The 16728-nt window shown below is 41.9% G+C and overlaps 1 protein-coding gene across 1 annotated transcript in view; it reads right to left on the minus strand.

Annotated features, from left to right (window-relative positions):
- BICC1 (BicC family RNA binding protein 1) overlaps positions 1–16728 on the minus strand; it is a gene marked incomplete at its 3' end in the record, with an annotated part of 301352 nt that overhangs the window by 116085 nt on the left and 168539 nt on the right. Inside the window, exon 3 of the mRNA XM_079714901.1 lies at positions 1315–1384. Coding sequence (XP_079571027.1) covers positions 1315–1384 — 70 coding nt within the window. The remainder of the gene's footprint in view (positions 1–1314; positions 1385–16728) is intronic.

Genomic DNA, 16728 nt, shown 5'->3' on the forward strand with positions numbered 1-16728 from the left:
TCAAGTTCCAATTTACTCAAGTGGCCGGCCAGGGATTTTTGTACGGCAGCAAACAACCAAATAGGTAGATAGCCCACTAACAGCAGTTTCTCCTTCTGCATAATGAGTATAAAACATCTCAACACACTGAAGATTAATTGAGAATATATCCTATAGCACTTAGCAAATGCAAGGTTTCTATAAAGTTGTGAATTCCACTTGGAAATTCACCGTTTAGCACATAAGCTTCACTTTCCCTCGCCACTATGGTCACAAATAAGAAAGTAACAAGATCAGAGTTTCAGTAGGAATTCCAGTCCACTGTCGTCCAGTTAATCACACTCATAACAAGAACTGCAAAATAATTTACATTCCATGTGATGAGTAGCTCTGATAAAATGAGATTAAAAGAAGGCAATCTGGATGAAAAGAAACAAGAAAATTGACCAATCTTGTGGTGTTTAGTATCATTTAGCAATAAAAGTCATAGGGAGAAGGGGCAACAAACACAAAACTCAACAGCAACAACAAAAAAGCTAGACCACAAGAGAAGACGCTCAGCTCACGCAATCACTGCTTTTTTAATTGCTTGGTGATAGTTTTCCATTATCTCCTAGTGACTACATGCATTTTTAATGAAGTATACACAACAAAGTTTCTTGACACTGAGGTTATCCTTGAAAAAGAAAAGCTATCCATAAAAGTATATACTGGTAGATCATTAGAAAATACTATGTAATTTTGGAAGAAATAAGGGTCCTATATTTCCCTTTCTGACCATCCACACATTAGTGAGTGTCCTCTAGGTTAAAGCAGAGGAAAGGCCAGACAAGGGAAATGCTCGGCCTAAAAGAGTAATCAACTGTGTCCTTCACTGTGTAAAAGACGAAGAGGAGAAGCAGCAGTCAAAAAAGGAAATCTAAGTTCCTAGCATATTGGAGGGGAAAATAATCATCTGTTAAATCTGGTACATAAACAAGAAGCCTAAAGTGTACACAGTGGAAGTTTATGTGTTGAAAACACATTATTACATGTGGAGAGAGTGACCATGACTCACAGCCACCGAATGAATAGTCATCCTTGACATCGTTAAGTTGCCACGATATCTTCTATAATAACATTTCTATTACAACAGAATACTTAAAAATATTATTCTGTTGTTGGATAAAAGGTTGTACATTATTTTTCATTATGATAATCCTCCCCAAATATTGCTATTTAACAAATATTTGGGGACAAATATGATAGGGATAAAGGTTGATTTTTCTCCCCAGGAAACCTGCAGGAATTCCTAAGTCTCTGTTACCAAAAATTTCTTCATCTCTCAGGATTTACCTTTCTTGGATTTGGCGCCAATTTTCAGTTTTGATGGCCAAGCAATCTGCGTATTTGTTTCCTCCATGATCTGTAGCAAAAATGAAGAGAAGATTATTGATTCAATTAAGAACTTGTATTTACAGACTTTTTTCCTGGAAAAAAAAATTATTTTCAAGTCCTTAGCCTCATGTTGATGCAACAAAATGATCTCCTTTTAAAACAATGCAAAAAAAAAAAAAAAAAAAAACCTTGGGGGAAGGAAAGAGATGCATTTTTATAAGCCTTTAATCTATTAGAAATATTCACATATATTTTGTTACTTCCAGCGTTCCTCTCTGTGATGCTCCAGAATTCTAACGTACAGATGAAACCAAAAAGTACATGAACAAGTAATTAACCCAACTTGTTGCCAAACCATCCGAGATGCTTGTGCTGAATAAAACAATCACCAACAGATTGCAACACACCAAACATGATCCTTGTAATACAAAACGATGTGGGTTAGGCCTTCCTAAATGAAGCTTTTTTTTTCCTGGGGAAAAAAAAATTAGCTTGCTTTGGACACATTTGTGTTTCATTAAAACTGATGAAAAGCCTCTAAACGGGACATCACGTCATAAGGCTGCATGTCCCATCATCCTTCGCCTGTCTAAGATGGCATTTTTGCCACACTTCTTTTGCAGTTACACGCACCTAACGCTGGCCAGAAGGACTTGAGACCCAAACGTGCTGAAGCACAAGAACAAGTGATTCAGGCGTCTGCAGAGCAAAGGAAGTTGACAGTAAATGTGAGAAAAATGAGTAACCGAGAAAGGCTAACCCTTCATTCTTCTCCACTGTTATCACTTAAATTAGCCTAGTTTAATGTCTACTTTCATACCATGAATATAAAATTCACCCAACAACTGAATAAAAGCAAAGAACTGAACAAATCAGTAGGCAAATGACAGCAACTACCACTTATGGATTTAGAGGTAACTAAACAAATTAATGGTGAAGGCAATAAAACGCATGAACAGTGCAATTAATAAAAAGTACCTCCGTATTGGTTATGTTCTGGGCACAAGGCTAAATGGTTAACATGTTAACGTGCATCATACTTCACTTAATCCCCTTTATCACAGCAGCAAAGGGCTTGCAGCAGATGTTTCGGCCTGTCAGCCCACAGATGCATTCTTCTGCAATCCGCCATAAGTTTTTTTTAAATGTAAGCCAACATTTTTAAATCTGGGAATTTCACAGAGACATTTCTGTTTCTCTGGAAAACGTGGCAGATTTAGCACCTGGAGCCCACATTCCCACATGGCAACACTTGGCTGGCACTGAGGACCAGATGCCCCCTTTAGTCAGGGTCAAGAGACCCTGGGCTGCCCTCCAACCCCCACTGGGTCTCCCACAATGAGATCAGGAGCCACTTACCATTCTCATCACTGTGTCTGTATTACTCACTGGCCATTTATCATGGTGCCTGCACTGCTGTTTTTCTTAAGAGAAATAGCTCCCTACACCCATATCTCTATTAAAAATTGAAAAACAGGGCCTTCCCTGGTGGCGCAGTGGTTGGGAGTCCGCCTGCCGATGTAGGGGACACGGGTTCGTGCCCCGGTCCGGGAAGATCCCACATGCCGTGGAGCGGCTGGGCCCGTGAGCCATGGCCGCTGAGCCTGCGCGTCCGGAGCCTGTGCTCCGCAACGGGAGAGGCCGCAGCAGTGAGAGGCCCACATACCGCAAAAAAAAAAAAAAAAATTGAAAAACAAAAGTGAGGTCTTTACAAAGTCAAGGGACTGGCCTGGCCCCGCAGATTGTTTGCCCCAGCTCTCCGTATCTGGCCCCTGCCCTTTCTCCTCCCATCTATGCTGTCCTTGTTCATGTGTTTCATTGTCTTCTCCAAGAAATTGCTTAGTTAACTGTAAATCCATATCTTTAGTTTTTATTGGAGTATAGTTGATTAACAACGTTAATTTCTACTGCACAGCAAAGTGAATCAGGTATACATATACATATATCCATTCATTTTTAGATTCTTTTCCCATGTAGGTCATTACAGAATACTGAATAGAGCTCCCCGTGCTATACAGCAGGTTGTTATGAGTTATCTATAGAGAAAGACAAATACCATATGAAGTCGCTTCTATGTGGAATCTTAAAAAAAGGTACAAATGAACTTATTTATGAAACAGAAATAGAGTCGCAGATGTAGAAAACAAACTTACGGGTACCACGGGGAAAGGGGAGAGGAGGGATACATTGGGAGACTGGGGTTGACACATAAATCCGTATTTTAGAATAAAATAAATTATTATCACCCCCCTCCACTTCCTCGACTGCGGCCATACAGCCTCCCCAGGAAGGCACCCAGCGGACCCCCCTCAGGGCCCCAGCTGCCCCCCTTCCCCAGCTCCCCCTCCGGCTCGGGCACCCTCCCAAGCAGCTCACTGTGTTCGCTTCCCTCCTAACCCTTACCACAGTCTAAAATTCTCCTGTTTTCTGTGTTTACTTGTTTATAGTTTGTCTCTGCAAAATAAAAGCGCTCTACCCTGCACACAGCAAGCGCAGATCTATTTGGGCAAATGAACCTACATAACACCCTTAGGAAGTGGATTCTTTTATTCCTCAAACAGCTGGGAAGCAGCAGAGTGGGGATAAAAACCCCAGACTGCTGACAAAAACTGTCCTTTTAACCACCATACTGTACTGAATATAGGGCCTCTATCTTTAAAGAATGTGTGTATACACATTTGAAAACATGCTTTAGGATTTGTGCAGACTGACTGGTTTTAAGAACCTACAAATATTTGTCAAAAGCCTCCCTAGGTGCCCCAAGTGCCAGTACCCATAGCAATGAATAAGAAACAATTCTTGGTGCTCACGAGCTTACAGTCAAGTCAGGGACACAGACAGACAAAAAAGGCAACTACCTGACAATGGGGTGGGCGCTGGCACAGGGCCAGCTCACAGAGGTGGCTCTGGCTCCTATCACGAAAGGTCGGGGTTGGGGGAAGGTTAGTAAAGGGCTCCCCAAAATATAACCTGCAAAGTCACTCAAGTCCTGAAAGCCAAGTTAAAGCAAATTTATGAATGAGTTCATCAGTCACTAAACGAGGGCAGGAAGGCCCATTTAGGAGGGCTTTATCATTGGTCACATTTTATCACCTGTTAGCTCCAGCTACTGTACACATAACTTCAAAGTGACTAAAATTTGACTGCACGTTTTCCTCTAAGGTGACTCAGGCACCTTAAGAGATAAAGTGGGAAATTAAGATCTTACTATTTATAATGCTATTGGTGGGGAGGCAGAAAGAAAATAATCTATATACTTTTTGTGAATGAAATAATTTGGCCATTTAATCCAGTAAATTACATCAGGTTCCATAACTATAAGACTTAATAAAGAAGCTTCCTTGTCAAATACGGTTGGAAGACATAACTTCCTGAAATCTTAATATCTGGAGAGCTTCCCAGAAATCACCGTGAATATGATCATCTCTTTTTATTAAACAGCAATAGAGGGACTTCCCTGGTGGCACAGTGGTTAAGAATCCGCCTGCCAATGCAGGGGACACGGGTTCGATTCGTAGCCCAGGAAGATCCCACATGCCGTGAAGTAACAAAGCCCGTGAGCCACAACTACTAAGCCTGTGCTCTAGAGCCCGCGAGCCACAACTACTGAGCCCACGAGCCCGCGAGCCACAACTACTGAGCCCACGTGCCACAACTACTGAAGCCTACGTGCCACAACTACTGAGCCCGCGTGCCACAACTACTGAAGCCCGCGTGCCACAACTACTGAAGCCCGCGTGCCTAGAGCCTGTGCTCCACAACAAGAGAAGCCACCGCGATGAGAAGCCTGCGCATGGCAAGGAAGAGTAGCCTGTGCTCACCGCAACTAGAGAAAGCCCACACACAGCAACGAGGACCCAACGCAGCCATAAATAAATAAACACCAACAGATGCTCCATAACAGAAAATCATTTGCCACAGAAAATATCCTATTATGAGGTAACAGCCATCAAGTTGAAATGACTTCTTTACACACACTCCCTCTAGACCTCACACCAGTCCAGTGTCTCTATTGTGTAGTGAAGTGATGGGGCCCCCAAAAATTACATTCAACCTACCCACATCCACACTGTCTTTGAGAGGAAGAGACAATATCCTAAGCTTAGTATCCTTAATTCTAAAACCAGAGTTCTATCTTCTGTACCACATGATCTGCAAAGTCCAATGAGCTGCAATAAATGTCAAATTTTTTAGAGAAAAAAAATTATTAGTTATTGGAATTTGGCACCTGGAGCTGACCTTTCCCATATGTCGAGGGGAAAAAAAAAAAAAAAGGCAATTCCATTGACTGTGGCCAGCCAAGGCCAACCTCACAGGTCATTCACCAGGCTGCAGCCCCCACACGGAGCTCTGCTGCAGTCCCCACACAGAGCTCTGCATGGATGCCTTCTCCGGGATCCCTTTATACGCTCATCACTGTGTTGAATCTAGTCATGAAGGGCAGGTGGCTCGAGAATCAAGGACCAGCTCTGCCGCTTTCTAGCTATCATGTTGGGCAAATTACTTTCAGCAGCCTCACTTTCTCCTCTGTACAATTAATGACTCACAGAGTTGTTGTGCTTCGCGAAGAAAATATGTGGAAAACCCAAAGCACAGAGCATGGCACCTATCGATTGCTCGGTAATACTGTTGTTGTGTTCATCACATTGATGACCTCTGGCCAGGCACTGTCCTAGACACTAGGGATACAAGAGCAAACAAGACCGGGCTGCCCTCCAGGAGCTCATGGTCTAGCGAGGAGAATACTAGTTAACCCACCATTAGGTACTGGGTGCCAAGCTGCAGAATGGGGAAGGGCAACAAGAGTGTACTGAAGGGATCCTAACCCAGCAGTGGACTGTCAAGAAAAGTTATCTCAAGGAAATGCCTATTAACACTGTGACCTAAAGGAGAAGGAAAAGTTGGCTAGTTGGGGAAAGAGGGGAGAAAGTGACCAAGGCAGAAGAGGAGTGTGTGTGTAGAGAGTTCTAGAAGGAGGGAGAGCAAGTACCCTGGAGGTCTGAGGGGGATTCAGTGCAGCACAGGCGCTTCGAAGCCCCCTCACGCGGCCGAGCCAGGGAACTTGTCGCGCGTTTTCTCCAGCTGCCCACGGCTCCGCACACGGGCATGCACAGTAGAGACTTGAAGACACAACACAAAGTCAGCCAGGTCCTGTGCTCGGCTATCACCTGCTACAGGTAAACTCTGAGAACCAGCGGGGTAACTACCCACAGGCAGTCAGACTCCCCACAGGAAGTTATCAATGAAGCTTTTTAAACCAGCCTCTCTGGTGACTCCAAGTCAGTTCCCACAGCTCAGACATTGCACACTGTTCATTGGTTTTCACCTCAGCCAATTACGGGAGCAGCACTACCAGAAGAGCAGAGTAGCAGTAGGGCGCATGCTCAGGAGGAGGCGGCGGAAGCGCAGTTCTCTCCTGGGGGTGTGGGTGGAGACTGCTCCAGGAATCCCAGGACTGAAGCCGAATTACTGCAACAGGGGGCTGACAAGCGTGTCCCCTGGTAGAAGTAGGATACGGGTGGGGGTCGGGGAGTTCAAAGGCAGAAACTACGGCACTCAGCAAGTCCGAGGCTCTGTCTCTACCATGTTATGCTTAAAAAGATGTCCAAAATGGTCATCAAGACAAGTATTGTAGAAAGGGGGAACTGGAAAAGGTGAGGTCAGGAAGCTTGTGGCTGAAATTAAAGAAGCCACAAAACCTCTGGGAAAAAAATGACTATCTTACATCTCAAAAAAAAGAAAAAAAAATCCTAAAGTGAGTTCCATCGAGTTTTTTTTTTACTCTTATTATGGCCCCTGTTTCCACCTTCACAAAACCAAAGCTTAAAACAACAAACTACTAATTTTGAATCATGTTCTATAAACATCAAATCACACCTTAAATATTTTAAATACTTGTTTTAACTCATAATTCTTGATGCTGTAACCTTAATAAAGCAGCTAATGAATGGAGGTCAGAGATAAAGCTAGGATTTCTCCTAGAGGCAAAAAAAAGAGCTAGAAAGCTTACAGGTGAATTCTACATGTTTTTAAAAAGATGTCCCAGGGCTACCAGACGACCCTGACCTAAAGGCTTACTTTCCTTTTCACAGAGGCCATGTCCTTGAGTTGAACAACAGCTTGGGTGTGGACACAAGTCATGTCAAAGTCGCTGAGAAGACCGGGCTGTGGATGTAACAAGTTCCTAGTGCATCTGAAGGGTCAGCACGTTGGGAAAGGAGATGAACAGGAGCGACTGTCACAGGAGCTGCGGGCCATCTCTCACTGTCTTCAGAAAATCCAGACAGGTTTAAGAGAGAAGTGAGAATTAAAGTGACATTTTTTTAAAAAGCATGGAAATAGGAACACTGGAGCAGTTCATTCTGTGGATCTTATAATGTATGAAAACACTGACACCTTTTCAAAAGGATAATATACACTTCCCACAATCCAATTAATTCCTGTAAAACTTCACAATGAAATCAATTCCCAGAAACCCATGATATGCCCTAATTTTTAAGCAAATCAGGATGATGTCCAAAAACTTCAGTTTGCATTCAAGAAATAATTCAATTAAGTGGCTAACACTGACCAACCCCTCTCCAAAAAATAAGTTGTTGATGTCCCTCAATTGTGTGACATTTGAATTGAAATTTGGGAAACATGCTTAAAATGAACTAGTGCTTCCCTGTGAAACAAAATCTATAAATACCCTGATGTCAGTTAAGCTAGGAATGCCTAGGTATACAAAGCCACAAAACCTCTGAGAAGGAAATGACTATCCTCGGTCTTAGGAAAAAAGAAACCTAAAGTGAGTTCCAGCTAGTGTTTTTTTCCTAAATTGTATTATTGTTCTGGCGTCCACCTTCACAAAATGAAAGCTTGAAGAACAAATATCTGATGTTAAGTCATTTTCAATAAACATTAAATGATACCTTGAATATTTTAAAGACTTATTCTAACTCATAATTCTGGATGCTGTATGTTTATAGCACCTCAAATAGGTCAGTGTCAACTTCTGGACAGCTTCACTCTCAAAAGAATCTCTTCTCAATCCTACCAATTTCTGCTAGGTTTCTTTAGCTGCTCTCATAATAGGCAGCAATTCTACATGTCATAAGGACAGAGGAGATTTTGGAGGAGTCCATCTAAAAATATAATTATTTGAGGACACCCCTGGTGGCACAGTGGTTGAGAGTCCGCCTGCCGATGCAGGGGACGCAGGTTCGTGCCCCAGTCCGGAAGGATCCCACATGCCGCGGAGCGGCTGGGCCTGTGAGCCATGGCCGCTGAGCCTGCGCGTCCGGGGCCTGTGCTCTGCAACAGGAGAGGCCACAACAGTGAGAGGCCCGTGTACCGCAAAAAATAATAATAATTATTATTTGAAAAATAACTTTTAAATTTCTGTTGTTAGGCTTACTGTACTCATTACTTACAGCGGACTAATTATTAAAATGTAACCTAATTCTTATGCTAATCTCAGATATAATGAATTGCAAATACTTATATTAACACGAGTATTTGACCTAAGAATACCAATTTTGAAATATATGAAGCAATTAAAATTAAGATTGTGGATATTAGGAAGAATACCTATTTTTATAGTTTATCTTTAAAGGGTACTTCATCATGAAAAATATGATGAAGATAGAAGCTGATAATAGCTTTGGAAACTAAAGAGCCATCTTAACATTCTAATTCATATTTGCTTTTCATAAACAGGGAGTAGTTTCCCTGATCGAAGAGTAATAGCACTGCTTCTTATATTAAAAAGGTACCTAATAAACATGGAAGCATATATTCTTATTTTGGTTTTAGTTTCTGTGGAGTAAGGGAGGGAAAGAAGGAAAGGAGGGTAATGTTTATATAAGCTGGAATATAGAAGCTTTTTTTTGATTGGAAGAAACTTCTATCAGCTATTGAAAAAAAAATCACAGATTTACATGGAATCATTTAAATAATTTCACTGTCCTTAAATAACCTGCCAAAATTAGAATAAAATAAACAAGCATAACTTAAATTACACATGTAGTTTCACCCATGATAAAAATAATTTCCATTTATATTCCTCAATGCTCAAGTCATAGTAGATTTTTTCCATCTCCAACAAATTCCAGATTAGCACACCATGTGGAAAGAGAACACATCTATGAATGTTCACTATACTACAACATTCTAAAAGTCTGCAGCAATTATAGGATAATATCTTACAGATGAAGGAAACCTTTGCCAAACCAACAACATTCTACTAATGTGCTCATTTCACCAAATTCTTCAATCCAGACGTAAAGTTAAAAATCCACAGGTAAGTAATCAGCGTGTCAGATCAACCTGAAACAAGTCTATTTATGCTGACTTTACTTGAAATATTTATTCTTGGACCAGGAAAAGAATGCTCGACATTTATACTCTAAACTACTGAAAATTCATCATTCAAAATGGCTACCAGCTGGGCGCCATCTGCAGCCTGCTTCTCCAAGAAACCAACTCTTGTGTGCTCTATTTTCCTTGTACCAACAGAGAAATAAGGTCTATCTTCAGGGAGGAAGCTGTTTCAAGGTACTTCACATACTGATGGATTAGGAGTCAATTTGCTGGACTTCACCATGAGGGGAGCAAAGCGAGAAAAGAGCAACTAGAAGACACTGAAAAGTGGAGATGGGAAAGTAGTGAACTTCTCACACGAAGGGGTGTCTAAAAGCTGAGGATACTGATTTTGCTGAGACATTACAGGCCTCTGATATATTTTATTTTAAATCCAAGAAATGCATCTCAGTGATTCGGTTATTCATCGTCAGAACAACTGCTCACATTTGCCTGATGTTCACATACACTTGCCATGTACTCACAATAATCTTGTAAACCTTTTTTTATAGATAAGGAAATCAGGATTCAAAGAGGTTAAGCAGGGCTTCCCTGGTGGCGCAGTGGTTGAGAGTCCGCCTGCAGATGCAGGGGACACGGGTTCGTGCCCCGGTCCGGGAGGATCCCACATGCCGCGGAGCGGCTAGGCCCGTGAGCCATGGCCGCAGAGCCTGTGCGTCCGGAGCCTGCGCTCTGCAAGGGGAGAGGCCACAACAGTGAGAGGCCTGCATAATGCAAAAAAAAAAGAGGTTAAGCAGCAGATAGGCATGTGGCAAAGCCCCGCTAGACGATTAGTCACGTGACTCCCCAGGCAAGGGCAATTTTTGCCTCACTTGGCTTACGAAGGAAGGGAAGGCACCACATACTCATGGGGAGATCGCTCCGGAACTCTGCCATGAACACTGAAGTGCTCACCAGCAGCAGAGTGGCTGCCCCTCAACATTCCAGTTAACTAATGACAGAGTGATCCTATCCCCACCCCAAGTACATATGGAGAATGTGGGAAGCATTTTGGTTGTCACAGTGACACAAAAGAGGGCCACACTGGCACTCAGTGGCCAGCACTACAGATGCTGTACTTCCCACAAAGGGCAGGAAAATCCACTCAAGATATCCATAGAGACAGTCCTGGCTTTGAAAGCTTTGATACGCATGGATTTTAGTTACCACAGCTCAGTTCAACACCACCAATTCCCCAATATTACATTCCAGTTACCAAATTCTATTAATTGTGATTGTGAGTAGTTGCATCAAATAGAAATTCCACTGCCCGCTCTTCAGCGCACAAATCACTTCATATATAACAGATGCTCATGTTGATCAGTGATCAGTCATGTTGCTTCTTTCAAAGTCTGTCTCTGGTTACTCATGGGACGTCTGTAATCAGTTCATGCATAGACACCAAAGCAAGGAATTGTGCTGACTTCCTGTCTTCCAGTGATAAAACCAAGTGACATGAAAATGGATAACCCAAAGTGAAAATTGGCCAACGAAGATGAAAGTGCAGCAAAGAAATAAAAAGTTATACTGCTGGAATTGGAATTTGAATCCAATGTCGTAGAATCAATAGCTGAGGGCTTCCCTGGCAGCACAGTGGTTAAGAATCCACTTGCCAATGCAGGGGACACGGCTTCGAGCCCTGGTCCGGGAAGATCCCACATGCTGTGGAGCAACTAAGCCCGTGTGCCACAACTACTGAGCCTGCGCTCTAGAGCCCACGCACCACAACTACTAAGCCCACGCGCCACAACTATTGAAGCCCACACACCTGGAGCCCGTGCTCTGCAACAAGAGAAGCCACCGCAATGAGACGCCTGCACACTGCAATGAAGAGTAGCCCCTGCTCGCCAAAACTAGAGAAAGCCTGCGCAGCAACGAAGACCCAATGCAGCCAAAAATAAATAAATTAAATTAAATTAAAAAGAATCAATAGGTGACAGCAGGAATAATGAGACTGCTGCTGTGTGTGAGACTCTGAATACACAGCCAGAGGAACTTAGTGAAGACAAAGGTATTGAAATTAAAAAATGAAAGCTGTAGTCACAAAAAGGATGAAGATGTCCCAGGGGAGGTGATGCCAGCACAATAACTCACATTAAAAAAACTCTGGGAGACATTTCACAACTTTCAAAGTACAAAAGATGAAATGTTGGAATTTGATACAGACTTATGATTCTGACAATTCAAGGCACAGAAAAGATGCTCTCTCCATACTGTAAGTCAGGGGTCCCCAACCCTTGGGCCATGGACCAGTACTGGTCCATGGCCTGTTAGGAACCAGGCCGCACAGCAGGTGGTGAGTGGTGGGCGAGCGAGCGAGCGAAGCTTCATCTGTATTTACAGCCGCTCCCCATCGCTTGCATTACCGCCTGAGCTCCGCCTCCTGTCAGATCAGCCACAGCATTAGATTCTCATAGGAGTGCAAACCCTACGGTGAATGGCACATGCAAGGGATCTAGGTTGCACGCTCCTTATGAGAATCTAATGTCTGATGATCTGAGGGGGAGCTGAGGGGGTGACGCTAGCAATGGGGAGTGGCCGCAAACACAGATTATCATTAGCAGAGAGGTGTGACTGCACAGAGACCATAATAAATCAATTGCTTGCAGACTCATATCAAAACCCTCACAGTGAGTGGCAACTGAAAACAAGCTCAGGGCTCCCACTGATTCTGCATTATGGTGAGCTGTATAATTATCTCATCATATATTACAATATATAATAAGATAAATAAGAGATAATAATAATAAGAGAAATAAAGTGCACAATAAATGTAATGCACTTGAATCATCCCGAAACCATCCCCCCACTCCCAGTCCGTGGCAAAATTGTCTTCCGTGAAACCAGTCCCTGGTGCCAAAAAGGTTGGGGACTGCTGCTTTAAGTTATACAACAAAAAGAAAGCTAGCGCTGTTGCAACTTGACAAGCTTTTTACAAAGAAATGAAACACGTTAATTCTCGATATTTCTGTTTAAATATAGTGTTCTGAATAAACATTAATTTTACTGTTTTTTCATTTTCTTATACACTTACGACTGTTAGGAAGAGATTTTTTTAATGTTTTGACAAAAATTTTTAAAGGTTGCATATCATTCCATTTTCCCATTGATCACTAAAAGGGCTTTGCACAGTTTTAGCTTGCAAGGTCGCTTTTAGGGTCCCACATCACTATGCAAGGTGAAGACTACCTTTTTCACCCCATTGAAAATCACTGATAAGGAGTTTCAAACTGTTCACACTATAGGCAGGTTTAGCTCATTTATTTCAGAAAGTTCAGCGAACACTTACTTACCAATCAAAACCTAGCTCAAATGAGCCCTCCACTGTAAAAACTCCTCCAACTTTCCCAGGCAGATGTCAGCTCTCTCTCTCCCTCCTCATCCTCACTTCCGTGTGGCAACACTATCGTGCTGCTTTCTTTGCTTAGGTTACCAATCCCACCAGTGAATTGGGCTCCTGGTGACCAACAACTGTATCTTGCGCATTTTCAAACATTAGAATCTAGCACTTAGGATCTCAATAAGCATTGGTAAAGGAATTAGCAGTGACAAGGAAGACATCATGAAGGGAAAAGGAGACTTTCTTTTTTCTGGACATAGAAAGTATTTTTTCTTCTCATCTTTCATTAATATTTTCTGCACTTATTTTCTCTATTAAGACAGATATTTGACTTCCTTAATCTGCCTTCTTTCTCTTATCATTTTCCTCAGCTTTTTAAAGTCACTTTTCTCAGGAAAACCTCCTGCACTGTTTGTGGGAATGTAAATTGGTACAGCCACTATGGAGAACAGTAGGGAAGTTCCTTAAAAAACTAAAAATAGGGCTTCCCTGGTGGTGCAGTGGTTGAGAGTCCGCCTGCTGATGCAGGGGACACAGGTTCGTGGTGCCCTGGTCCGGGAAGATCCCACATGCCACAGAGCGGCTGGGCCCGTGAGCCATGGCCACTGAGCCTGTGCGTCCAGAGCCTGTGCTCTGCAACGGGAGAGGCCACAACAGTGAGAGGCCCACGTACCACAAAAAAAAAAAAAAAAAAGAATAAAGTAATGCCATTTGCAGCAACATGGATGGACCTAGAGATTATCACACTAAGTGAAGGAAGCCAAAGACAAATATTGTATGATACTGCTTATATGTGGAATCAAAAAAAAAAGATACAAATGAACTTATTTATAAAACAGAAATAGATTCACAGACATAGAAAACAGACTTGTGGTTGTCAAGGGAGGGGGGTGGGGGAGGGAAGGGTTGGGAGTTTGGGGTTAGCAGATGCAAACTAGTATATATAGAATGGATAAACAACAAGGTCCTACTGCATAGCACAGGGAACTATATTCAATATGCCCTGTAGTAAACCATAATGGGAAAGAATATGAAAAAGAATGTGTATATATATATATATATATATATAAAACTGGGTCACTTTGCTGTACAACAGAAATTAACACAACACTGTAAATCAACTATACTTCAATAAAATAAACTTTAAAAAAAGTTAAGTAAATAAATAATAAAATTCAATCAAAAACAAAAACAAAAGAAGACTTTCCAATTATACAACACATGGTGTAGCACAGAGTGCAGCCATTCCATCTACAAAGTCTCCTTTAACTCATCCAAAGCATGGCATTTTTGAAGAGTATGCTTATAGAATAAATGAACTGAGTGAATAGTCATTAAATGAAAGTAAACACTAAATCACTGACAAGATTCATTCTCCCAGGGGATATCTGCATTATAATAAACAAACTCTCCAGCCACAATGTCTGAGGTGGCGGGGTAAGTACAGTGCGTGGCAAGTTGGGCCAAGTGTAGGTGGGAAGTTCTGTCATTTCTGTTCCAGCCTATGGTTGGCACAGGCTTGGGGGGACAGGTCACACCCACCCATTTTAAAATATGATTTCTAATTGTTGGCACCTATTTCAATAATGTAAAAAACACTTCGTGGCACAAAAAAAAGCATGGCTCCCACTTCCCCATCTGTGCTCCAAACCAAGGAGAATTTTCATGGAGTATGAGTGGGTTATTCACAATCACCTATAATGTTAGTGAAAAAACAGTTTCTTGGTTCCCCTGGGACATAAGGACTTGTGATTCTTAATGCTATTCCATTCTCCAAGTATCACTTTATTATAATTCCTCGGAAAGATGAACCAGATCTCTACCTGACATCAGGAGTAACTATAAAGAGATTTGTTAAACTTGAACTATCAGAGTATAACTTTTGTGTAACTTGAGTGAAACAGTATATAAATAGGGGGAAAATGTAATACTATTGATATGTTTAATAAAATCAAGTTACCAACCTTTGATTGTTAATTTTCTAGCCTCTGACTTTTCATATGCCTAGTGACTCCAGTTACATGAATCCACTTTTATGCTTTTTTAGGCAATACATTTTACCACCCAGTTCATCTTAATCTTCTCAAAGTCAACCATCTTACTTAGATCAGTAATCCCCAAAGGCATTGATGCTGATGAGGAATAACAGATCAGCACAACAGCAGCTCTATAATGGCATCCCTGAGACATCAAAAAGGAGATAAAATTCCATGCAGGCTATGCTACGGCAACAACTCCAAATGGAGTGTGTTCAGGAGGTGAACACAACAAAACCTGATTCCTCTCTCATGTTAAATGGCCTGCATGAGTCGGCAAGGGGCCTGGCTCTACACACTTAGGGAACCAAGCTAAACGTAGGCCCTTGCATTTTACAGTCGCCCATCTGGAATCCATGGCCTCCTCAGTCTCCCTTTGGGAGAAAAACAGGAAGAATGCTGCATCACTCTTTTACTGCCTTGGCCTAGAAGAGAAACACACTACCTCCCCCACAGCCCATTGGCCATGACTACATATGTATCTCTGCCAACTCAAAGGGATCAGGGACATGCAAGGGGCAATCAGAATATTTGGTGGGCATGACTGCCTCTGCCAGATAGTTCTTTAAAAGCTTCAACATCAGTTAGCTGAAGAACTTATTCTGAAGTAAAACCTCCCTCTGCTCTTTCTTTTCAGAATCCAGACTCATACACATAGCCTTTTAAGCTCTCTCTACCTGGATATCTCACTAGCTCCTCAGACATGTTTAAACTGAGCACAATCTTCTCCATGCAACTTGACACTGTACATCGTCTACCCAGGACCCAAAATCGACCCAATTATGTACGAGTGATACCACCCCCATTGCCAGGGGTTAGTTTAAAAACAGTCATGTTAAAACTCAACAACAAAGAAACAAACAACTTCATCCAAAAATGGGCAAAGAACTCGAAAAGACATTTCTCCAACAAAGATATATAAATGGCTAATAAGCACATGAAAAGATACTCAACATCAGTGATCGTTAGGGAAATGCAAATCAAAAGTACAATGAGATACCACCTCATACCCATTAGGATAGCTACTATCAAAAAAACAAAAAACACAGAAGGTAAGAAGTGCTGGCAAGGATGTGGATAAAATGGAACCCTCATGCACTACTGGTGAGAATGTAAAATGGTACAGCTGCTGTGGAAAACACTATGGTAGCTCCTCAAAAACGTAAAAATAAAATTAACATATGATTTAGCACTTCTGGGTATATATCCAAAAGAAGTGAAGTCAGGGTCTCAAAGAGATATGTGTACAACTATCAACCATGTTCACAGCAGCACTATTCAAAGTAGCTAAAATGTGGAAGCAACCCAAGTGTCCATCATAGAATGAATGGATAAGCAAAATGTGGTTTATACATACAATGGAATATTATCCAATCTTAAAAAGGAAGGAAATTCTAACATATGCTACAACATGGATGAACCTTGAAAACATAACACTAGGTGAGATAAGCCAGTCACAAAAATACAAATACTGTGTGATTCCATATATATGAGAAAAGGAGAGAGTCAAAATTAGAGAGGCACAAAGTAGAATGGTGGTTTCCAGGCACTATGGGGAGAAAGCAATGGGGAGTTATTGTTTCAGTTGTATAAGATGAAAAGAACTATGGACACGGATGGTGGTGATGGCTGAATGACATTAATGAATGTACA

Source organism: Hyperoodon ampullatus, assembly GCF_949752795.1.
Source record: "Hyperoodon ampullatus genome assembly, chromosome: 1".
In the NCBI taxonomy this organism is placed as follows: Eukaryota; Metazoa; Chordata; class Mammalia; order Artiodactyla; family Ziphiidae; genus Hyperoodon; species Hyperoodon ampullatus.